This window comes from Mobula birostris, chromosome 1 (genome assembly GCF_030028105.1).
Source record: "Mobula birostris isolate sMobBir1 chromosome 1, sMobBir1.hap1, whole genome shotgun sequence".
Lineage (NCBI taxonomy): Eukaryota > Metazoa > Chordata > Chondrichthyes > Myliobatiformes > Myliobatidae > Mobula > Mobula birostris.
Window position 1 is genome coordinate 234,466,361 of NC_092370.1, and position 25,861 is coordinate 234,492,221.

Below are 25,861 nucleotides of genomic sequence, written 5' to 3' on the forward strand. Positions count from 1 at the left end.
GGACGAAGATCATCGGCAGCTACACCCACACAGCTACAGGCAAGGTTCCACTGACAGACACAGGCTACAGTCGTCACCCTGCTCAAAGCTCAACCTGGGCAGGTAAGGGTGGAGCTTGTGACCCCATTTGATATGTCATTGTTCACAGGCCACATGAGTGGGACTGGGGCTTTGTAATCAGCTGTATGTGGTTGATGATATTATGGATGTATTGCCTTGGGAAGCTAGGAAGCCATGCACTCTATTTCGTGTATACTCACCTAGTCTGCCCATATTGTCCTGACGTCTCTCTGCATCATCCTCACACTGACTCCCAGCTTGGCAACATCAACAAGCTTAAACAAATTACACCTGCACTCCCCATTCAACTCACTGAGAGACTGTGAACATTTGGGGCACAGAACCGATCTCTTTGTTACAGCAACCCCAGCTTATTCTCACTCATTCCTTTCAGTCTGTTGACCAGTCCTTGATCCACAATAGGTTATTATTTTCAATTTAATTCGAATTTAATTGTCATTCAGCAATACAAGAATACAGCCAAATGAGACAACATTTCTCTGGGGCCAAAGTGCAAAACACAGTCCCAACAGTCACAAAGCACACAAAGATATCAGCAAGATACAGCCACACAACAAATGTCCAGACCTGATCCATAAATGCCACAGAAATCTGCAGTCGACCACAACACAGCTTGTCGTCTGCTGAGTGAACACTGGGGGGCAGCACTGTCTCCAGCCTGGACACTGCACCACACCGCCCCTGGTAGAGCGTACCAACTCTGACACCTCTCTTGGCAGCTGTAAACAGGCGACGCAGCAGCTTAAGGCCTACTCCTCTCTACAACCGAGGCCATGCAGCTCCCCTGCCATCCGCCCCTGCTCTTAGCCAACAAATCAGTGAATCAAACGCGCGGCACTCCACATTAACAATGGCCAAAAGGTCTTGCGATCACAAGTAAAGCCACCAAGTCACTTGCTGTTAGACTGTACGCCTCCTTCAACGCAGGCAGCAGCACGATGCACAGCTCCTTCATTTTATCCGCCAAGGAGCAACTTGCTGATGGCGTAGACCTCCAGTACTTTACGTTCTTAATGTCCAGCAAGATCTTGTGATCGTATTACCCATCTGCACTCAGCCCAAATGCCCACATTAAGTCCATACCCTTGTATGCCTTTCCCATGTAAGTACCTCTTTCTTAAAAGTCATGCTTGTATCCAATGCCACCACATCCTTCAGCAGTGAGTTCTAAAGATCAACACTCTGTGTGGAAAGCTTTCCCCTCAAATCTCCTTTAAAAGTCCTTTCTTTCACCCCAAGTCTATCCCTCTTGTTTGTGATTCACCACGGGGAGAAAGATTCTGATTCCAACCACCTATCCCATCTGTGCCCATATCAAGTCAACACTCAGCCTCGTTCACTCCAAAGAAAACAAGCCAAGCCTGTCCAAAGTCTGTCAATCCTGGTGAATCTCCTCTGTAACACACATCAAAGTTGTTGGTGAACGCAGCAGGCCAGGCAGCATCTTTAGGAAGAGGTACAGTCGACGTTTCGGGCCGAGACCCTTCGTCAGGACTACTGCTGATGTTAACAGTGCTGAGGTCAAGAGGGTTGGCAGTTCCAAGAAGTGAACATCACCACCAGCCTGTCCTGGTCCGACCACGTTGATGACACAGCTGAGAAAGCTCTCACCACTGTCTCACTTCCTCGGGAGGCCTGTTCCCTCTGAACCTCAATGCAGCATTGAAAGCATCCAGCCAGGATGCAACCCGGTTTGTTATGGCAACTGCTGTGCCAGTGACCACAAGAAACTGCAGACAGCAGCGGACACAGCTCAGCACATCACAGGAACAGCCTCTTCTCTACAGACTCTGTCCACACTTCCTGCTGCCTCAGTAACTCAGCCAGTATAATCAAGGACCCCACCCACCCCAAGCATTCTCTCTTCTCCCCTCTCTCATTGGGCAGAAAATACCGAAAGCAGGTATCACCAGGAACAAAGACATCTTCAATCCAACTGTTATAAGATTACTGAATGCTTCCCTAGTAAGACATGATGGATTTTTGACCTAACAACGTACCTCATTGTGACCTTTCACCTTAGTCTACCTGCACTGCACTTTCTCTGTAACACTTTATTCTGCACTATGGCTGTTTTTACCTTGTACATCCTGAAGCCACGGTGGTGTCGTGGTGAGTGTGGCACTGTACCAGCTCGGGGCGTTCCGGAGTTTGGAGTTCAATTCCGGCATCGTTCTGTAAGGAGTCTGTAAGTCCTCCACGTGGAATGTGTGGGTTTTCCCCGGATGCTCTGGTTTCCTCCCACAGTCCAAAGACGTTAACTGGACATTATAAGTTGTTCCGTGATTAGGTTGGGGTTATTTGGGGTCCTGGGGTTGTGGGGTCGTGGGGCAGTGTGGCTCCAAAGGCCTACTTTGCACTGTATTACTAAGTAAATAACTGGATCTGTATGGACGGTATGCAAGACAAGCTTTTCACTGTACTTCGGTACATATGTTAATAATACTGTTAATTTATCTGTTCTACTGTGACACAAGAAGCTCGTCACATGCTCCTTCACCTCCTTATCCACTCACTTTGCCACTGCCAGGGAAGTGAGGATTTGAATTAAGCTCTCTGTTCATCCACACTCCATCGCACTGTACCACTTACTGTATGTGTCCTGTGTCTGTGAGACTTGCCAAAATTCATCACCTCACATTTCAGGATTAAATTCCACCTGCTAACCCTTTGTCCAACTTCCTATCTAGTCTGTATTGTGCCGTAGCCATGGACAACCTTCCTCGCTCTCCACACCACCACCAACCTTCATGTCATCCGCCAACTTACTGATCACACCCACAAACACAAGGGATCTACAGATGCTAGAAATCCAGAGTCACACACATCTAACACTGGAGGAACTCAGCAGGTCAGGCAGCATCTATGGAGAGGAATAAACAGTTGACATTTAGGGCTGAGGCCCTTCATACCTCCCATATTTACAAACGTACATCCAAATCATTAATATGTAGCACAAACAATAAGGGTTGCAGCACTAACCTTTGCATAAGGGTCACAGAAGTTAGAACACAGGGCCTTCAGCCTGCACTGCTCTACTGACCTATAAAACATACTCTGTGTTCAATTTAATCCTTCCCTCCTACACAGCCCAAAACCAAACAACAGGAATTCTGTAGATGCTGGAAATTCAAGCAACACACATCAAAGCTGCTGGTGAACGCAGCAGGCCAGGCAGCATCTCTAGGAAGAGGTACAGTCGACGTTTCAGGCCGAGACCCTGAAATGACGAAGGGTCTCGGCCTGAAACGTCGACTGTACCTCTTCCTAGAGATGCTGCCTGGCCTGCTGCGTTCACCAGCGACTTTGATGTGCGTTGCAGCCCAAAACCATCCATTTTTCTTAAATCCCGCGACAAGAAGCCCAGGTCTGCGGTCGAGTTTTGGTCAGTGAGGGACCCAGGACCCTCGTGGGGTTGTGTGATCCTCCTGACGGGTGGTTCAGGCCCAGCGTCTGATGAATGGGCAAGTCAAGTGCTGGGAATACAGGCTGAGCACAGCGCCACTTTCTGGTATTCTTGTGTCCTCCAGCACCACCCAGTGGCACACTTTGCAATTGCCTCTTCAGCCACACAAGAGCAGGAATCGTCCCACTGGGCTCACCAGTCCTGAGCCCCAGCGAAGGGTCTCGGCAATGAAATTCCAACTCTTTACTCCCCTCCAAGGATGCCGCCTGACCTGCTGAGCTCCTCCAGTATTAGTGTGCGTTGCCCAAGATTTGCAGCGCCCACTGAATCTCTTGGGCCCCGCTGGCTCGTCAAGCCTGCCTGTCATTCTAAAGGTTTTTTTTTAGAAATGAGCTTTATTTGTCACACGTACGTTGAAACCAGAACATACAATGAAATGCATCGTTTGTGTTGAGAACGTGCTGGAGGCAGCCCGCACGTGTCGCCGTGCCTCCAGCGCCAACACAGCATGCCCACAATTTCTACTAACCCTAATTTGTGAGTCTTTGGAATGTGGGAGAAAACCAGAGCATCTGGAGGAAACCCACACAGGTATGGGGAGAAGGTACAAACTCCTTACAGAGTTGAACCGCAATCTTACAGCTGCCGTTCTAAAGTGTTATGGTAATTGCTTCACTACCATGCCATCCTTCAGTCTGATCGTGACTGATCCACCCCAGGTCTCAACTCTTCCCCTGTGCCACATCCCCACAGCCCTCAATTTCCTCAACTTTCAAAAATCTACCCATCTGCACAACCGTTCTCTTCACCACCTTGAATGATCAATATGCGTTATCTGTAGTTAGCTGCCTGCGATGCTGCTGCTGCAAATTTTTGTTGTACTGCACCTCACTGCACTTGTGCAGCTGGCGATAAACAAAGTCAAATTTATTGCATGAACAGACACAATGATAAACAAAGGCAAAGTCAAGTTTGTTGTAATGAAAAACTTGCAGCATCAAAGACAAAATATTCAAAAGAGAAACAAATTAGACAAGAAGGAACATAATTAGAACACAAAGAAAAGTTAAATGTAGTGCTAAGTGGTAAAAGTGTGACTATACTGAGGTGATGACTTGACGTTTCCCCTTGACCTCGGCTTGCTATGAAGACACTGAGGGACAACGATGAATCCCTTTCTCCCTACCCAAGCAATCCTGCATGCTAACTGTCAAGATTAATCCCCTTGGCTAACCAACCAACAGGCCACTGGAATAGCGCTGGTATGGATGTCCAAGAAAGTCCTAGTGGAATTGGCAACTCCAGCCCATCCCGATCTTCTGCACGTTCTGCCTGGGCTGAAAGTTTTCAGGCACTGCTCAGTGCAGCAGGGCTGATGAGTCCAGCCCAGGTGATTCACAGGGTAGCCAATGGCTCGGTGCCAGCAGGGTTAAGCTGATTACAAAGGCCAATTGCCCAAGGTCAAGTACAAGGCTAATTAAAGGGGCCAATGGTTAGGTGTGCATTGATGGGCGAGGAGGGGTCAAACCTTGATCGGCAGGTGGCATGTCTTTTGACCAGGTAAATGGGCAGTGCTGTCATGTGACAGTCACGACCCCTCCCATACAGATGGGACACTCAGCTGTGTAAAGCAAGTAGATCTGGCCAGTTTACTCCAGGGACTAAAGTGAGATTTCCCTCCGTGACCCAGGAACTGCGGACACAGGAAGAGGACGAGAAAAACCTCAGGTTTAAGGGAAGAAGTTACACTGAATAAAGCCCCACTGCATGAACAATCCTTGAGGGCAGTACAATTAGTCAGGTAAGAAATGGGTGCCCAGGGCAAGGGAGGGGTGCACAATAGAGCGGCTGACCAGGGCAGGGGAGTTTGGGTTACAATGTGGGCCATGAGGTACAGCATAGAGAGGGGCGGACAGGATTTAGAGGGGGGGAACGTGTATGTCATGTTGCATTATGTAAGGGAAAAGTGAAGGTCTATTTAGCCAGCCAATGGTGTAGCGGCACCTGCGCCGGACTTCAAGGCGAGTGGTCCTGAGTTCGAATCCGGCCGGCTCCTCGTACGCTTTCCATCCGTGCTGGGTCGAGCATCGAGCGAGCAACTCGGCCTCGTAAAAAACAGACACAATGCTAAAGAAATGGCAAGACTGCTGCCCGATGTACCACAGGGTGCGGAGAGGTGCAACGACGGAACAGGATGCGCTGATCAAGTTTTGTGGTGGTGGTACACAAGCCGTGGCCATACCTTGCTGACGAGCTCAATGAGATCTGCTGGGGAAAGGGCGTCGTACCGTCCTGCGAAGATGGGAATGGCTATGGCCAGGTAGCTGACGATACTGCCCAAGTAATTAAATATGTTCACCCCGACTGAGGAAAGAGAGAAACGCATTAAACAAGAATTACATAGGATACTTCACCTTTCACAGTTATTTATCCTGGGATGAGGCAGCTGGTGTTACATAAAGTCTGCACACAGATTACCATGGGTGTACGGCTCGGGAGAGGGCCATTTGCATCAACTGCTACACCTGTTGTCAAAACACCAGCAGCAAAAACAACCCAGGAATCTGAGATCGACCAGAAACATTAACTCTGTTTCATTCTCTCTACAGACACAGTCCATCTTGTTGTGTGCTCCCGGCATTTTCTGGTTTTTTGGCAATTCTTTTTAATTTTAAACCTCGCAGTGAAATAATACAGACTTGGGTCTGGGAAAGAGAGAGGCTTCGTCCATCTGTAAACTCAAGACAGGACAATTGGTCTCTGGACTTGGCACAGCAAGGACATTGGTCATGATGGTGGTGTCTGAAAAGAGGATGCTGTCCAAGTTGCATGCCATCTTGGACAATGTCTCCCATCCACTACATAATGTACTGGGTGGGCACAGGAGTACATTCAGCCAGAGACTCATTACACCGAGATGCAACACAGAGCGTCATAGGAAGTCATTCCTACCTGTGGCCATCAAACTTTACAACTCCTCCCTTGGAGGGTCAGACACCCTGAGCCAATAGGCTGGTCCTGGACTTATTTCCTGACATAATTTACATATTACTATTTAACTATTTATGGTTTTATTACTATTTAATTATTTATGGTGCAACTGTAACGAAAACCAATTTCCCCCGGGATCAATAAAGTATAACTATGACTATGGACATTGGACGAGACACGCAGTTTTGGAACTGCCAGTTTCGCCTACACCTTGGCATGTCCTGCTCCTCCTCCCCTCCTTAAATGGAGTCACTTCTACCGCTGGCTCATTTATGGGCCCAGGACACAGGTTCAGATGCACATCCCAGACTTCCACCCTGGGTATTGGGCCAATACAACATGGATCTTCTCCCCTAGAACACTATGCGCACATCCGGTATACACTCAGAACCAGTTTGCACACATGTTCCAGCAGTCATGTGGTTCACGCACATATATACAGACCTCAGCTCCTCACCGCGTACATCCGCGCACCCACTACACAAGGTTCCCACGCGCCCACCGTTAACGGTCCCCCACTCTACTCACTGTAGAGCCACAGTTCCCGGCCCATCAGTTTCCGCTGCGTCTGGAGCAATTCCTGGAGTATCCTGTGGGTCCGCATGTGCTCCACTTGCCCAGCTCTGGAATCAATCCACCAGGACAAACCGGGTCACAGCCGGAAGCCCGTCCTGCACGTCCACCTCAACCACCCGCCCTTGCCAGCCTCCCTTCCCTCTCCCCTTAAATACCAAGTGCTCACAGTCAACCCTCTGCCTCACACACAGCCTTTCCACATCCCAAAGTACAGGAGCAGAACCAGGTCATTCCTGCCCCGTCATCCACAAATGGCTGATTTTGTTTTCCCTCAAACCCACTCTCAAGAAGGTTGCGTCCGTCATTAAGAACCCTCAGCACCTGGGACACACCCTCCTCTCAGTACAGTCATCAGGGAGGAGGTACACAAGCCTGAAGATCCACCCACCATGTTTTAAGAAGAGCTTCTTCCCTCGGATTTCTGAACAGTCAATAAACATGACCTTACCATTCCAGTTTTGCACTATGTCAGTGATAATAAGCCAATTACAAATCCAATTAGATTTTCCCACAAGGTGAAATATCCTGTCTGTATCCATCCTTTCAAAATCTTATATTTCAGTTAGTGTGAGCTCTTAGCAACCAATCTAGTGAAGCTCTGAGCTCTGGTGTACGCCCTTCCCTCTCCAACTGCAGCCAGTGCTCCAGATGTGGTCTCATCAACGCCCAAGACTGCCCTCCTTTTTGCATTTCATCCCCTATTCTTAACAGGATCCATGCTCCTACTCTGTGCGTTGTGACGGACAGACACTGTTCACAGGTTATTCACACAGGGAAGCCGTTCGATCATAGCCCTGTAACCTACCGGTAGAAAGCCACCGACTCGGCATTGACACGGATCTGCATGTGCTTGAACCTGCGGTGGAGAGGCAGCAAGAGGTTAGAGATCTCCTTCCGAAGCCGGGCACGCTCATCCTCTCTCTCAGAGACCCCCACCCCCCAACATTCCAGTCCTCGGACAGTTCCAGATTTACTTATCACGTGTACATCAGAACATGTGGTGAAATATATCACTTGGGTTAACAACCAACACAACCTGGGGGCAGCCTGCAAGAGTCACCACACATTTCGGTGCCAACATAGCCTGCCCACAATGTTTAGCAGAACAACAGTACCGAAACAATCGTGAAAGAATCCTCTTTCCACCATCATTCCAACAACCAACCCACTCACACAAACAGTCCTCCTGCCCCAGCAAAGGCCCCCTCACGGACATCAGGCCTCTGACTTTTACCCAGAATGACATGTTGGTCACCCGGTCTGTGGTGGTGAATTAAGAGACAAGTAAACCTACACTGAGGCAAAAATCAATTACTATTGAAATGGAGGTACTTGTCACTGCCAAACGAGGCAATGTATTCCACTGGTGAGACTGGCCAGCTCTCAGTCAGACCAGTGAGCAGAGTTCTGATTTCCGCAGTGTGCAAATTAAAGAAACAATGGGGAACAAGAACGTTAAGCTTCAATTTTTAAAAAAAGAACCCAAAAGTTTCATTGTCTCATTACAGAAGAGAAGATTTAGGGGAAGTTGACTGAGATCCTTAAAATTATTATTGGACAGATAAGGAAGATGTAGCAAACTATTTCGTATTTTGTATATCCTTGTGTCAGAGAAGGAGATCACTTTGGCTTATTGAGTCTGTGTCAGCTCATGAATCCTAGTCCCTCTCTATGTCTCCCTGTACTCAACTACCCCCGGCAGATTCTGGAGACACAAAAGACTGCAGATAATAGAATCCTGAGAAAAAGATGAACTGCTGGGGGAACTCAGTGAGTTCGAAAGCATCCGGACAGCCTCCTCTGGAAAAAAGCTTGTACCTTCTTCCTGTGTGCAAGTGGGTTTCCTCCGGGTGCTCCGATTTCCTCCCGAGTCCAAGGACATACTGGTTAGTAGGTAAACTGGCCATTGTAAATTGTCCTGTGATTAGGCTAGAATTAACAATTTTGTATACCAAATTATGAGGGGTATAGATAGGGTAAGTGCAAGCAGGCTCCTCCCCCCACCCCACTGAGGTTAAGTGGGACTACAACTCGAAGTGGGTTAAGGGCGAAAGGTGAAAAGTTTAAGGGGAGCACAAGGGGAAACGTCTTCACTCAGCGTCATGAGGGTGGGGAACGAGCTGCCAGTGTAAGTGCCGCATGTGAGCTCGTTTTTTTTTGGCGTGTGCCTGCATGGGTGCGAGTCTGTGCGTCTGCGTGTCTGTAATGATGTCTTTTTCATGGCTTACACAAGGCGCGGAGCGAGAGAGAGAGAGACTGTGTGGCGCACCACTCCCCACACAGACATTTTTGCAGTATTCTCCCTTTATTTTATGAGGTCGAGTTGCGACCTCAACACTCGAAACGGCACGGATGGAAAGCGCACTCGGGAGCGGACCCGACTAGTTTCGAACCCAGGATCCTCCACTCCCGGGTCCGGCGCCGATGTCGTTGCGCCACCAGCCGGCCCATGAGCTCGATTACATTGTTTAAGAGGATGGAGGGCAATGGTCCTCATGCAGGTCAATGGTAGTAGCCAGTTTAAATGGTTTGGCATGGACTTGATGGGCCAAAGGGCCTGTTCTGTACTGTACTTTTCTATGAATCTAAGTTGTTTTATTGCTGGGCAGTTCGGTGGGCCTGTTCCATGCCGTATCACGAAATAAAATAATTAAATAAATCTGTGGCGGGAAATGTGCCGCTAACATCGAAGGACGAGATTCTGTTTGGACCTAGTCAGCATCTGCAGTGTCATACACCTCTAACTAAATAACCAGAGTGAACACCGACTGCATTTTGATAGCCAATGAGGTTGAAGATAGATCAAAACTCACAGCAGATCTTATTCTATGGTAAACAGTCTACTTATTTACAGAATCCAGTTAATCAGCACAGATCTTTAGCTAACAAAGCCTGTTTAAATAATCTTCATGGGCTACAAATTCTATTTCAACAAAGTCTTTGCACACATGGGAGAGAGAATCATATCATCTAGCCTTGTGACTGAAACTCCAGATAAACAGGAGTGAGTGAGGACAGTTACACACTGACAACTTATGTGCTGAAGTGCACAGACACATACAGTTTTGTAAACGCAAACACGAGGAATTCTGAAGATGCTGGAAATTCAAGCAACACACATCAAAGTTGCTGGTGAACGCAGCAGGCCAGGCAGCATCTCTAGGAAGAGGTACAGTCGACGTTTCAGGCCGAGACCCTTCGTCAGGACTAACTGAAGGAAGAGCTAGTAAGAGGTTTGAAAGTGGGAGGGGGAGGGGGAGATCCAAAATGATAGGAGAAGACAGGAGGGGGAGGGATGGAGCCAAGAGTTGGACAGGTGATTGGCAAAGGGGATACGAGAGGATCATGGGACAGGAGGCCCGGGGAGAAAGAAAAGGGGGAGGGGGAGAATAAACCCAGAGGATGGGCAAGGGCTATAGTCAGAGGGAGAAAAAGGAGAGAGAGAGAGAAAGAATGTGTGTATATAAATAAATAACGGATGGGGTACGAGGGGGAGGTGGGGCATTAGCGGAAGTTTGAGAAGTCAATGTTCATGCCATCAGGTTGGAGGCTACCCAGACGGAATACAAGGTGTTGTTCCTCCAACCTGAGTGTGGCTTCATCTTTACAGTAGAGGAGGCCGTGGATAGACATACCAGAATGGGAATGGGATGTGGAATTAAAATGTGTGGCCACTGGGAGATCTTGCTTTCTCTGGCAGACAGAGCGTAGGTGTTCAGCGAAACCATCTTCCAGTCTGCATCGGGTCTCGCCAATATATAGGCCACATCGGGAGCACCGGACGCAGTATATCACCCCAGCCAACTCACTGGTGAAGTGTTGCCTCACCTGGAAGGACTGTCTGGGGCCCTGAATGGTGGTAAGGGAGGAAGTGTAAGGGCATGTGTAGCACTTGTTCCGCTTACAAGGATAAGTGCCAGGAAGGGGATCAGTGGGGAGGTGTGGGGGGGGACAAATGGACAAGGGAGTCGTGTAGGGAGTGATCCCTGCGGAAAGCAGAGAGAGGGAGGAGAGAAAGATGTGCTTGGTGGTGGGATCCTGTTGGAGGTGGCGGAAGTTACGGAGAATAATATGTTGGACCCGGAGGCTGGTGGGGTGGTAGGTGAGGACCAGGTGAACCCTATTCCTAGTGAGGTGGCCGGAGGATGGAGTGAGAGTGGATGTGCATGAAATGGGGGAGGTGCGTTTGAGAACAGAGTTGATGGTGGAGGAAGGGAAGCTGCTTTCTTTAAAAAAGGACATCTCCCTCGTCCTGGAATGAAAAGCCTCATCCTGAGAGCAGATGCGGCGGAGACGGAGGAATTGCGAGAAGGGGATGGCGTTTTTGCAAGAGACAGGGTGAGAAGAGGAATAGTCCAGATAGCTGTGAGAGTCAGTAGGCTTATAGTAGACATCAGTAGATAAGCTGTCTCCAGAGATAGAGACAGAAAGGTCAAGAAAGGGGAGTGAGATGTCGGAAATGGACCAGGTAAACTTGAGGGCAGGGTGAAAGTTGAAGGCAAAGTTAATGAAATCAACGAGCTCAGCATGCGTGCAGGAAGCAGCGCCAATGCAGTCGTCGATGTAGCGAAGGAAAAGTGGCGGACAGATACCAGAAGAGGTTTGGAACATAGATTGTTCCACAAAGCCAACAAAAAGGCAGGCATAGCTACGACCCATACAGGTGCCCATAGCTACACCTTTAGTTTGGAGGAACTGGGAGGAGCCAAAGGATAAATTATTAAGAGTAAGGACTAATTCCGCTAGACGGAGCAGAGTGGAACTGTTTAGGTCTGGAATCCAAAAAGAAGCAGAGAGCTTTGAGACCTTCCTGATGGGGGATGGAATTATATAGGGACTGGACATCCATGGTGAAAATAAAGCAGTGGGGGCCAGGGAACTTAAAATTATTGAAAAGTTTAAGAGCGTGAGAAGTGTCACGAACATAGGTAGGAAGGGATTGAACAAGGGGGAATAAAACCGTGTCGAGGTATGCAGAAATGAGTTTGGTGGGGCAGGAGCAAGCTGAGACAATAGGTCTGCCAGGACAGGCAGGTTTGTGGATCTTGGGTAGGAGGTAGAAACGGGAAGTGTGGGGTGTGGGAACTATAAGGTTGGTAGCAGTAGATGGGAGATCCCCTGAGTGGATAAAGCCGGTGATGGTGTGGGAGACCATGGCATGGTGCTCCTTAGTGGGGTCACGATCGAGGGGTAAATAAGAGGAGGTATCCGTGAGTTGTCGCTGTGCCTCGGCAAGGTAGAGTGCCCCCCCCCCCCCTTATTGGCGGGTTTTATAGTGAGGTTAGGATTAGTGCGGAGGGACTGGGGAGCAGAGTGTTCGGAAGGAGTAAGGTTGGAATGGGAACAAGGTGCGGTGAAGTCAAGACAGTTGATGTCCCGTCGGCAGTTAGCAATAAAGAGATCCAGAGCAAGCAGAAGACCAGAGCGGGGTGACAGGGCAAGTTACCCAGTCAACACTACAGCCTCAGAAAGGAACTGGAATCAAAGGATGGCACAAAAATTTTGCTGGCATGCAGCACGCAATGTCACCCTTTGATTCTTTAAACCCTGCCCATAATAAAAAGATACATATTGATTATCGTTACTGCCAACTGAAGTAGCTGATGAGTCTTTACTACCAAAGAGCAGTGAAATGTTTTCACAGGAATTGTCTCACGCTGGCTTGGCGCCAACTTTTGCGAGAACACGTGACGTTGTATGATCTGATCTGAAATCCTTGCAGACTTGGTCTACACGTCAATTTTTTGGACAGTAAACGGTTACAATAACTATTTAGAAATGTTATCTTTCAATTGTCTTTTTAAAAGAGGTATTTTAATACTTCTAGAATAGGTTTTCCAAAACGCTTAATTTATTTCAATCTATCTCTTAGACATTTCTAATAGTAAAACAATGAATACATGAAAATAAGCAACAAGACTCATCCTTTTTTCCTGTTAAAAATTCGTAATTATCGTCATTTATCGAGATACAGGTCCCATCCTTCGAGCCACGCTACCCAGCAATCCCTAGATTTAACCCCAGCCTAATCACAGGACAATTTACAATACCAATTAATCTACCAACCAGTACATCTGTGGACTGTTGGAGGAAACCAGAGCACCCAGAGAAAACCCACTCAGTCACGGGGAGAACGTACAGACTCCTTACAGGCAGTGATGGGAATTAATCCCGTGTTGCCGGTACTGTAGAGCATTGTGTTAACCACTACACTACCATGCCGCCCTAAAATCAATGATAATCTCTGCTAAAAATTATGATGGCATATGAGAGAATTTTTTTTTTAAAAAGAAGATTATCGCCAATTTGGGCGCACGCTGTCAAAAAGTTTCGCCACCCCGGACTAGGTCCTTATTTGCCAACTCAGTCACAGAAGCGCATACTGAAGGTTGTAAACCGTACACTGTCTATTGCCTCATGCACTCCGGTACCAAGTGGAAGAGGTGCGAAGCAGACAAGCAACTCCAGCACAGTTTCTCACCTGAAGTCTCCCTCCAGCTTCTCCTGTTGGACGAGGGTTGGTATAATCGGCCCCATCAGAGCCTTGTTGACCACTGAGCCAATGAGGAAGTAAATGAAGATGGTAACGGGCCCCAACCAACCTGTACTGTAAAGACAGGAGACCCTTCACTAACACATAACCACAGCCAGTTCCAATTACATACTGACTTCAATGGACAGAAGACTGAGATAGCTGAGGGGTGATTCAGAAAGATGACCAAACCTTTGATCAGAGAGGAGCATTTTCGAGGAAAGAGAGAGGTGGTGAGGGTTTAGGAAGGAAATTTTAGAACTTAACACCTCAGTATTAGGGGAAAGATTATGGATACAGAACAGAGGAAGGCAAGTGAAAGAGTGAGGATTTGAAAGTCAAAGCCTTGCTTTTACAAAAGCAGTGTGTGTTAGAACGTGGACAGCAGAGCTCAGATGACATACTTGTGGAGAGTGGGTTAAGGGAACCAGCCAGGCATGTGTTAGAATGAAGATTTATGAACAGATTGGAGCAAGTTCCTTTGGAAATGAGACAGAGTTGGAATTTATGTCGTGAAGCTCATCTCGAGGTTAAACACGCCATCCCTCCAAGAGAACCACAACGTTGTCATAGGGTTTGGAGGCTTGCATGCCTCAATGACTTGGAGAGCTATGTTGGCTGGAGTCAGGGCTTTGCAGGTCAAAGGGCAGAGGCCAGACCAAGAGTGGTCCACTGGTCCTCCTGGTTCGGTGGTTCTGCTCAGGACCAACAACCTTGACTGGTCAAAAAAATCCTTCTTCATTGTGTACGATGGAATGGATAGACAGATGGAGGACTTACATTGTTGCCCTGAACGCCAGCACTGTAACAGGCAGCAAATAAGTCAGTAAAGTTGCAAACAGGTGAAGTTTCAGATAGTTACGAGGAAATCGGACGAAGTTGACATCAGGGACAAAGACTGTGAGGCTGAAGAGTGAGACATCACAAGATATGCATTAAAGACTCATTTAGTGTGACTGAGATTGGACAAGTCTGTCTCATCTAAAAGGAGCCAAGTCCAAGTCTCTCTATTCTGACCCAATCTCTCCCCACAACCATCTGTGTGTTACCTGTAAAAGCACTGGTAGGTGTAGTAACTCAGGGTGAAGGGCGAGATGATGAGGTTGGTGGCCATTGTTCCCATCCCTCTGCAGAACCGCTCCACATCCTGGCTGATACGCTGGTCCCTGTAAACACCACTGACAACTTCACACAGATGAAGCAAAGACTGAATCCACCCACAGGGTCCCTTTAAACTCTCTGACAGATTCTAGCTTTCATTCAATATCAACAACTCCAACCCCATCATTTAGATTTGAGCCCGTAACAAGCTCCCAAGTACGTACCCATTCTAGAATTAAATCATCTGAACCCCTAGGTGAGACTTTAGTCTGTAATTCATTCCTTGAACATCTGTTATCCTGTTTATAAATGACAGTGTCACAGAAAGGTACAGCAGAGAAACCAGCCATTCAGCCCATTGTATTCACACTGACCATCAACCACCCATTTGTACTAATCCTATAGTCATCCATTTTTGTTGTTCTTGTTACACTCATCAATTCAGCTTCATCTGCCTGCATTTGACCAGTCTCTCTCTCCCTCTCTGCTACTTGAGGAAGGTGCCTGCGTTTGACCGGTCTCCCTCTCCCTCTCCGCTACTGGAGGAAGGTGCCTGTGTTTGACCGGTCTCTGTCACCCTTCGCTGCCGGAATAAGGTGCCTGCGTTTGACCGGTCTCCCTCTCCCTCTCTGTTACTGGAGGAAGGTGCCTGCGTTTGACCGGTCTCTCTCTCACTCTTTGCTGCCGGAATAAGGTGCCTGTGGTTGACAGGTCTCTCTCTCTGCTGCTGGAGGAAGTTGCCTGCATTTGACCGGTCTCTCTCTCCCTCTTGCTCAATGCTGCCAGGGTCTTGGGCTGGGGCAAGGTTTAATAGTGGCGGTTTGTGGTTTGGACTCATTTTCAGAGAACTCTGCAGTTTATGTTATATGTGTTTCTGGTTACTCCTCTTTTTATTGCTATTTTGTGTGATTTTGATTGGGACGAAGTTCACGGTTGTATACTGCATATATACTTTGATAATAAATGTACTTTGAGTAGTTGAACTTTGAATTCCAGTCCAGATTCCATCACTCATCTACAAACCTTCAGTGATTTATAGTACTAATCGACTTAACAACCCGCACGACTTTGGGATGTGGATAACGGTGTACAAGATGAGAAAAGGATTAAACATATGTGAGGGGTTTCTTCTTTTATGTTACTGCGAAGGCTAACAAAATGGGTTCTTTGTTATGTTATAATTAAAACGGCTTTTCTGTAATAACTGCTGAGAAAGTTCTCTCTCTAGCAGCTTGTTTGGGTTATAAAGAGAATTGTATTCATTTGCTAACCAATTGGGGTAGATGTTATTCTTTCTTGTGTGTCTGTAAGCTATTGTTCGTGGGTTTTGAGGCAGAAGGCATGATGGGGACAGAAAGAGGAGACACGATGCTGTGACCCTGGGCGGCGGGACTGACCCTGAGCGGGAGTCCGAGGCCCAGGGTTTTCGGCAAGGAGAGGAGACGAAGATAGACTCATGTGGAGTGTCTGGTCGACCACCATGGCTGGTCCCAGGTGGCGGGTCGAGGTGGTCAGAGGGGATCGAATGGTGGAAAGGAGACTCTGTTACTTGAGATCCAACTGTTGTGCACGAAGTGGCTGAACTTTGATAAGCTTGGCGCCTTTTATATTTTAACTCTATTAATTACATAGTTCCAGTAAGATCTCTAAAGTGTAATCATTTAATCACATATGGTGTATTGTCTGTTATTTGGCGTGGTGGGGTACATCACACAGCATCCACACAAACTTGACTACCCAGTCTGGCAGGGCCGAAGGCTGCTCCCCCTATATGGAAGCGAGTTGAGCGAGCCTGAGGCTTACCAGGGGCCACACATAGTACGGGACCTACAGCCCATGATGTTGTGCCAAACCTTTAACCTCCAAGATCAATCTAACTCTTCCCTCCTGCATAGGAGGTGTTTCCATCATCGAGATAGAACTAACACAGGCAGAGCCAGCAGCCAGCACTTTCCTCCCAGGGCGGGTGACAATGACTAGTACGGGAGTGCACAGTTTTCAGGTGATTGGAAAGGAGTATGGGGAGGGGTGACTGCAAGGTCAGGGGTACTTTTTTTTTTTAAAAAAAGAGAGTGGTGAGTGCATGGAACCCACTGCCAGGGGATGTGGTAGAGGCAATTGGGGACATTTAAGAGACACATGAAAGATAGAAAAATGGAGGGTTATGGAGGAGGGAAGAGTCAAATTGAGCTTGGAGTAGGTTAAAAGGTCAGGCCAACATTGTGGGCTGAAGGGGCAGTATGCTCCATGTTCCAAGAATAGCACCCACGCGACCACAGGGAGAACGTTCAAACTCCACACAGACAGCACTGATTGAACTGGGTCTCCGGTGCTGCAAGGCAGTGGTTCTACCAGCCGCGCCACTGCGCTGCTCAAGTGGGTGTCTGGGTTCAGAGTCGAACAACTATGGCATCTTCGAGCACCTTTCCTGGCAGTTGGTCACCACTCCAAGGGTAGGTGTTGAGGTATTGGGGGGGGGAGGGGGGGTTATGGAACTGATTTCCTGGGTCACTGCATAGCGAGGATCAATAACCCACACCCCTGCCCCATCTTAGCCCAGCCACACCAGAGCTAAGTAAGTTTGTGGCTGTCGAGATGCCCACTCTGGGTGCACCTGATTGCTCAAGCCAAGGGGGAGATACCAAAAAGATTGAGAGGGCAGAGAAAGTTTGCAAGGATGCTGCCAGGACTTCAGAACCTGAGTTAAGGGTAAGATTGAATAGATTAGGTCTTTATACCCTGGAGCGTAGGAGAATGAGGAGAGATTTGATAGAGATATTCAAAATTATGAGGGATTTAGATAGGGTAACTGCAAGCAGGCTTTTTCCACTGAGGTCAGGTGAGACTAGGGCTAGAGGTTAAGGGTGAAAGGTGGAGATAAGCAGGAAATTCTACACTCAGAGGATGGCGAGAACGTGGAGTAAGCTGCCAGCGGAAGAGGTGGACGCGGGCTTGATTTCAACACTTGAAAGAAATTTGGGTAGGTACGTGGATGGGCGGCACTTTCTCTGTAGCTAGAGCCTGCACTCTGTCTGGTACTTACCACCTCGATGTACCTATGTGTGAGGTGATCTGTTTGGCAGACATACCGTCGAAAGCTTTTCACTGTATGTGACGATAATATTAAACAAATTCACACACTTATTCAGGAGGTGGTCTGAGTTGAGGCCCTGAGTTATTGGGAATAGATTAGGATTTATGAGGGCTATAGATAGGGTGAGTGCAAGCAGGCCTTTTTCCACTGAGGTTGGGTGAAACTAGAGCTAGGTGCCATAGGTCAAGGGTGAAAGGTGAAATATTTAAGGGGAAATCCGAGAAGGAACTTCTTCACTCCGTGGGTGATGGAACGAGCTGCCAGCAGCAGTGGAGGGTGCGGGTTTGATTAGTCATAGTCATACTTCATTGATCCCGAGGGAAATTGGGTTTCGTTACAGTTGCACCAGACAAGAATAGAGTATAAATATAGCAATATAAAACCATAAATAATAATATGTAAATTATGCCAGATGGAAATAAGTTCAGGACCAGCCTATTGGCTCAGAGTGTCTGACCCTCCAAGGGAGGAGTTGTAAAGTTTGATGGCCACAGGCAGGAATGACTTCCTATGACGCTCAGTGTTGCATCTCGGTGGAATGAGTCTCTAGCTGAATGTACTCCTGTGCCCAACCAGTACATTATGTAGTGGTTGGGAGAAATTGTCCAAGATTGCAACATTTGAGAGAAGTGTGTATATGTACACAGATGGGAGGGCTATGATCTGGGTGAAGATCGATGGGACTAGGCAGTATGATAGTTTGGCACAGACTGGATGGGCCAAAGGCTGTATGGGGCTGTAGGGCTGAAAATCACACATGACGGAATTGTGGAGCAAACTCGGAGGTCAGATGGCTTAATTCTGCTCCTATGTCTTATGGGAAGCCAATTCGAAAAGCAGCTCAGGTTCCACTTACGGGTTATCCAGGCTGGTGTGGAGCACATTTAGACTGTAGTAGACCTTCCTCCTGAAGTAGCTCTGGTGCAGGTTCTGTGTCAGGTTCTGCCTCCATCTGACATACAACAGGTTCGAGATGTACTGGTCAAAACTCTTCAGCTGAAAGAGAAAAGCCGTCACCAGTGTCAGACGTAAAAGCAAAGCCATCACATTCCCAGCGCAGGGATTAAAGATTTAACTTTATTCAGCATACACACTTACACGGATTATGAATTTGTCGTGGTGTGTTGGTGCGACGTGCAACAAATAGCAACAACATTCAACAATTATAAAGAATAAAGAATTAAATTTTTTTAAAAATGTGTGGCGGGTTGGAGATACATCTCTACCAGAGGAGTAAGGAGCTCCTTCCCTCTGCTAGTCTGCAGGTCACCCTTGGGCAAGGTGCTACATCTGCTTAGCCCCTGATCAGGGTCAAGTGAAGCCATGGGAGCAGGTGGTGGATGGTCATATGAGCAGTTGGTGCAGATCACAACTGCTATTGCAGTTATTGCGACCACTGATGCCAGGGAGGCAATCTCTGAAGAGTATTCATAACGGCTGGGCTCACCTGTCTTGTAAAGACACTGCCCAGAAGGCGGCAATGGCAAACCACTTCTGTAGAAAATCCTCCCAAGAACAATCAAGGTCGACCTCGATTGCCACGTCATACGAGACGGCATAAAGTGAAGATGATGATAAAAAGTAAACTTAGCTGTTAAAGTATGGCTATGGAATAAAATGTGCATAGATACCAGGGCGCATGTATTCTCAGTGTAAACAGCATTATAAAAAGTGTTTTAAAGTGCTTACACTGCCGTTCAGTGACTGAGGTAATAGACACAGTAGAGGGGGTGGGGGAGCTAACTAGAGTGGTTGATCAGATTAACTGCCTGGAGGAAGGACCGGTTAAGATGGCACGGTTTTAGTTTAAATAGCCTTACAGCCCCTTACAGAAGAGAACTTTCGGAGGAAACAGTTTGCTGGGTGGAGAGTTTGTTTGCTGGTTTGTCATCTCGACCTTCGACATCGAAGCGGGCAGTCATAGGAGAAGATGAGCTGCCTGCTCTAATGGAAACAGACAACGATGAGATGACACCCCAGTGTCCCACCACCCCAACCCCCAGGCCGCAGACAGATACCGATTTGCGGAGAATGCAGCGGTAGCCAGGAGGCACACAACACATCTTTAAGAAAAAAGCTGAAATAAACAAGCTAATTAATTAGGTGCCACCCGGCACGTAATTGTTGGCCCAGATCAGAGGCGGTGCAATCGGTATCGGTCGGCGGCCCAGAGGGTGGGGGCCACTGCACCACTCCAACCTCTGACGACTCAGCCTAACACACCATCATCAGTGTGCTCTGCGCTGTCTTCCCGATTCCCGTGATACTACACTGTACACACATTATTTCTACTTTATATCGGCTGTGTATTTTTACCTGTTATTCGGTATGATTTGGCAGCTTCATAGCTTAAAGGTTACTGGAGAGCGCTTGCACCATGTTTTTGCCAACAGCGCTTGCGTGAGATTTTCGCTACAGAGAACAGTGCAGGCAATGATTGTGGAAAAGTATTTCTACTTTATATAGGCTGTGTATTCATCATATCATTCCTGCTTTTACTATACGTTACTGTTATTTTAGGTTTTATGTGTTATTTGGCATGATTTGGTAGGTTATTTTTGGGTCTGTGAACGCTCACAAAATTTTCCCATATAAATAAATGATAATTGCTTCTTCGCTTTACGACATTCCAGCTTACGAACCGTTTCATAGGAACGCTCTACCTTCGGATGGCGGGGGAAACCTGTATCTTAATTTGCTTAGGAAACTGGTTCACTCACTCACCAGAGAGTTGGCCACGATGAGGCAGATGGCAATGGAGGTCAGTTCTCTGAAACCAACCAGATCCTTGCTTCCCAGAACTTTGAAGAAGCGGCTGGGAACAATTCCCACTTGATAAACCACCAGTTGCTCTGTGAAGAAATGGCCAAGGCAGTTACTACAAGTCTGCTCACACCTTCTCAAATCAGCTCTGAGGCCAACCCATTCTTTAATTATACAAGGGACTTCAGACGCTGGAATCTGCAGCAACATACAAAGGAGCTGGAGGAACTCGGCGGGTCAGGCAACATCTCTGGAGGGAAATGGACAGCCGAGGTTTTGGGTGGCGGAATCTGGTGGCATTAATCCAAAGGTTCTTTCGAAGTTCTGAATGAGGCATAAAACGTGATGGTTATGTTATATTAAGTGTTAGATAAGCAAAGCGCAAACAAAGAAAAGAAGCTGAGGTCCTGACTGACGGATAGCTCTTTTCTTTTTACACTCCACCGCTTGCTGATTGGTCACACCTCAAATCAGTAAAACTGCTGCGAAACTCTGCCTTCAACACTGAAACTCTGCCTTTGACCACTGAGGCTGTCTACAAGAAGGGTCAGAGCCGCCTCTATTTCCTGAGGAGACTGAGGTCCTTTAACATCTGACGGATGATGCTGAGGATGTTCGAGTCTGTGGTGGCCAGTGCGATCATGTTTGCTGTTGTGCGCTGGGGCAGCAGGCTGAGGGTAGCAGACACCAACAGAATCAAGGCCAGTGATGTTGTGCGGATGGAACTGGTCTCTCTGACAGTTGTGTCTGAAAAGAGGATGCTGTCTAAATTGCATGCCATCTTGGTCAATGTCTCCCATCCACTACATAATGGACTGGTTGGGCACAGGAGGACATTCAGCCAGAGACTCATTCTACTGAGATGCAACACTGAGCGTCATAGGAAGTCATTCCTGCCTGTGGCCGTCAAACTTGACAACTCCTCCCTTGGAGGGTCAGACACCCTGAGCCAATAGGCTGGTCCTGGACTTATTTCCTGGCATAATTTACATATTACTATTTAAATATTTATGGTTTGATTACTATTTAATTATTTATGGTGCAACTGTAACGAAAACCAATTTCCCTTGGGATCAATAAAGTATGACTATGACTAAAATCTTGCATCGCCACTCTGATTAAAAAGTAGCTCTTCTCATGCACTCCTGTTGTGGAGTGTCCAACTCACAGAATTTAAGTTTGAATAGTTACATGGGTGAGAGGGTATGTACAATTATGGTCCAGGTGCCGGTCGAGGGGACTAGGCAGAACAGGTGCTTGGCACAGACTAGATGGACCGATTCCTCCCCCTGTCTCCACTATGTCACTGTCGTGATGGTGAGACTGAGGGGAGACCATCTCACTCTAGTTTGTCTGAGGTTGTTGCACATAAATCCCAGATGTCCTGGGTGGAGAAAGCTGGTGCAAAGCCACTAGCTGGCGGCCTGTTGGGCCTCAAAACCCCACAAACCGCCAAACGACAGATCTAGATGTCACTCTTTCCATACCGTAATCAATCACTGCATCCTGAGAGTGCTGGGGCCGGGTCAGATTGACACTCACCAAGCAAGGCAACCAAGAGCAGCGTGGCGAACATCAGCACACTCTGGGATGACCAAGAGGGGAAGAGGATTGCCTGGATGCGGAAGAATCGTTTCACCAGCAGAAGGTCCAGCTTCGGCCTGAAAGTACAGAGCACACCAGGCAATTCGAATTCAAATTCTCTCTCTCCCCCTCTCCCTCTCCTCTGTGTGCTCTGGTTTCCTCCCACATTCCAAAGACACACGGGTTAATAGGTCAATTAGTCACATGGGTGTAACCTGACAGCACGGGCTCACTGGGTCAGAATGGCCTTTTACAGTGCTGTTTCTCTAAATAAAATTTAAAAATTACTGGATACTGCCGATTATAAATTCTGGAGATGTTTAAAATCAAAACACTTCAGCTCAGAAATCTGCAATAAAAACAGGAAATGCTGAAGTCTGAACTGGTACTATCCAAATGGTCAGGCAGCATCTATGGACAGGAAAGAAACAAAGTCAACATTTCAGGTCAAAGATGAACCACTGACAGACTGATCCTTGAGGGCAACAGGGGAAGAATCCTCAAGGTGCAGGATAGCATTGCATAGGTCTTACATGGGAAGCCATTCAGCCCATTAGAATATGGAACAGTATAGCACAAGAATTAGCCCTTCGGCCCATAATGTTGTGCCGAACCAACTAATAAATCAAAAAAAAATCCCAGAACTAATCCCTCCTACCTACACAATGTCCATACCCTTCCAGTTTCCTCATATTCGTGTGCCTATCTAAATGTCTCTAATGTATCTGCCTCTACCACTTTACCAGGCAGCGCATTCCAGGCACCCACCACTCCGAGTAAAAAAACTTGCCCCTCACATCCACCTTGAACCTATCCCCCTCTCACCTTCAAGAAATTAAATTAGTGCAAAAAAAAGGAGAAAAAAACAAGTAGTGAGGTAGTGTTTCTAGGAAGAGGTACAGTCGACATCTTGGGCCGAGACCCTTCGTCAAGACTAACTGAAGGAAGAGCTAGTAAGAGATTTGACAGTGGGAGGGGGAGGGGGAGGGGGAGATCCAAAATGATAGAAGAAGATAGGAGGGGGAGGGATGGAGCCAAGAGCTGGACAGTTGATTGGTACTGGTTGGGCACAGGGGTACATTCAACCAGAGACTCATTCCACCGAGATGCAGCACAGAGCGTCATAGGAAGTCATTCCTGCCTGTGGCCATCAAACTTTACAACTCCTCCCTTGGAGGGTCAGACACCCTGAGCCAATAGGCTGGTCCTGGACTTACTTCATAATTTACTGGCATAAATTACATATTACTATTTAATTATTTATGGTTTTATTACTATTTAATTATTTATGGTGCAACTGTAACGAAAACCAGTTTCCCCCGGGATCAATAAAGTATGACTATGACTATTTCAGTTAGCCCTGACAAAGGGTCTCAGCCCGAAACGTCGACTGTACCTCTTCCTAGAGACGCTGCCCGGCCTGCTGCGTTCACCAGCAACTTTGATGTGTGTTGCTTGAAATTCCAGCATCTGCAGATTTGTGTGTGTGTGTGGAGGGGGGGTAGTGTTTCATGGTTTTATTGTCCATTTAGAAATCTGATGCAGAGGGAAGAAGCTGCTCCTGAATCACTGAACGTGTCTTCAGGCTCCTGTACCTCCCCCCTGATGGTAGCACTGAGAAGAAGGCATGGCTTGGCTGATGGGGGTCCTTAATGATGGATGCTGCCTTTTTGAGGCATTGCTCCTTGAAGATGTCCTGGATGCTGGGGAGTCTAGTGCCCATGATGGAGTTGGCTGAGTTGACAATTTTCTGCAGCTTATTTCAATTCTGTGCAGTTCCACCCAGTCTACCCCCATACCAGACAGTGATGCATCCAGTTAGAACGCTCCCCACCATGTAATTGTTGCAAGGGTCTTTGGAGACATATTATTTTTACTACTAATAAGTAAGATTTACACATTGCAATCACACTCCTCTTATTTCTCTGTAACTTTATCATTTATTTCCTCTCACCTGCTCATCAACTCCCCTTTGATCCTTTTACCACTTATCCGGAGTAGCCAATTGACTGACCACAACGTCTATGGGATGTGGAATGGGAGCACTAAGGAAAATCCATATTGTTACAGGAAAACTGTACAAACTTTACACTGACAGCACCAGAGGTCAGGATCGAACGCTGGCCACTGCAACTGTGAGACAGCTGATGGGTCGAGTGCTAATGAGATTCACTAGGATGCTGCCAGGACTGGATTATAGGGTAAGACTGGGCTTTATTTCTTGGACGGTAGGAGGCAGATCCTGTCGAGGTCTATAAAATCATGGGGGGCATATAGAGTGAACATATACATAGTCTTTTTCCTTAAGATTAGGGAACCGAACACTAGGGAGCGTACTGTAGGTTTAGGCAAGTGGGAAAAGATTTAATAGAGACCTGAGGGGAAACCTTTTCACCCAGAGGGTAGTGTGACTATGGCAAAAGATGTCAGAAGTGACTGGGCAGGTTTGTGCTTAGGAAATGTTTCAGGGGATATGGGCCAATCACAGGTTCATGGGACTAGCTTAGATGGGCATCTTGGTCAGCAAGGATGAGAAGGGCAGAAGGGCCTGGTTCCCTGCTGTTTTACTCTGCGACTCCAGGAGATGCTTCAAGTGAGTTCAGTGGTGCTGGGGTACAGGAAAGACTGGGTTTTATTGCTTGGCGAGTAGGAGGCTGATCCTATAGAGGTCCATAACATCAAGAGGGGCATAGATGGGGTGAATACATCCACTGACTTTTCCCCTAACAGTGGGGAACCAAAAATTCGGGGCCATGCTGTGAGTTTAGAGTGAGTGGGAAAAGATTTAATAGAAACCTGAGGGGCAATTTTTTTTCACCTGGGGTGCTGTATTTTCACGTGCCGTTCTGAAATACTCTGTGGCTCACGGAGAAGCCTCGTGAGTTCAAAGGTGCTTGTTGAATGGGCAAATGAACCATGCCAGAATCTATCCGGAATCTCCGTGAATACCAGAGAGCGCAAGTTTCCGGTGTCTCCTACAGTTGAACAGCACGCTTGTCTGGAGTCCCAGATGAATGAAGCTATTGACCCCATTGACCCCTGGAATCTGCCGGACAGTCAGGGGTCAATGGCGATGTAAAATAGTAAAGTGTTAATGCTCTGCTTGCATGCTGACTGCAGCATTTAATACTCACAATCTCCCACTTTACCTGGTGCATTCCTGCTGCCCTCTCCTGCCCAGCCGCTCGGAGCCTGACATCGCCCTCAGGACTAGCGACCTGTCAGTCACGCCCACGGAAACCGAGTCCGGACTCCGGGACCGAACCCACTGTCACGTGAAGCCACAGCACCGCGCAGGCGCATCACGCAGATGGCGGGCAACGGAGAAACACTCAACGTGTTGACGTAATACGCAGAGTACTGGCAAATCGGCGTCGTGCTGAAGCCACACGCAGAGTACTGGCAAATGTGCCGCGCGGTGACGTAACACCCAGATAGCCCTCGGTCCTGGTTCGAGTCAGGAGCTTTGGCAATGGTTCCATGCTCCAAGTAGATAGCTTATTGTCCACTCTATATTCTGCTCCCATTACAAAAATTGTACTTCAATCTCCTTTGAATCTGTATGTCAGAACACACTGACTTGGGCACTGTATCCCTTTTGCTTCACCTAAACTGCGCCGGTGTGCTGCCGTGCAATAACTGAAATGCTCCCATGCACATAGCCTTTGTTGTCACACAGCTGGAATTGTCTTTTATATAATGTTTTATTAAAGTGCCCTGCAGTTTTCAGGCT

At 47.6% G+C, this 25,861-nt stretch overlaps 1 protein-coding gene across 7 annotated transcripts in view; it reads right to left on the reverse strand.

Annotated features, from left to right (window-relative positions):
* The window catches only part of abcd4 (ATP-binding cassette, sub-family D (ALD), member 4), a 53,686-nt gene extending 28,290 nt beyond the window's left edge, over window positions 1-25,396 (reverse strand). The window contains exons 1-9 of one of the 7 annotated variants that reach the window (XM_072273757.1): window positions 25,278-25,396; window positions 22,087-22,205; window positions 20,506-20,633; window positions 18,638-18,777; window positions 14,636-14,752; window positions 13,536-13,661; window positions 7,860-7,910; window positions 7,007-7,101; window positions 5,730-5,851 (exon numbers count right to left, since the gene is read on the reverse strand). In XM_072273757.1, the coding sequence (XP_072129858.1) occupies window positions 5,730-5,851; window positions 7,007-7,101; window positions 7,860-7,910; window positions 13,536-13,661; window positions 14,636-14,752; window positions 18,638-18,777; window positions 20,506-20,633; window positions 22,087-22,205; window positions 25,278-25,327 (948 nt within the window). In that variant the 5' untranslated portion in view covers window positions 25,328-25,396. Of the gene's footprint in view, window positions 1-5,729; window positions 5,852-7,006; window positions 7,102-7,859; window positions 7,911-8,872; window positions 8,944-13,535; window positions 13,662-14,635; window positions 14,753-18,637; window positions 18,778-20,505; window positions 20,634-22,086; window positions 22,206-25,262 lie in introns of those variants that run through there. The other 6 variants (XM_072273775.1, XM_072273766.1, XM_072273780.1 and 3 more) reach the window with 6 other exon arrangements.
* Between the last annotated feature and the right edge of the window lie 465 nt (window positions 25,397-25,861).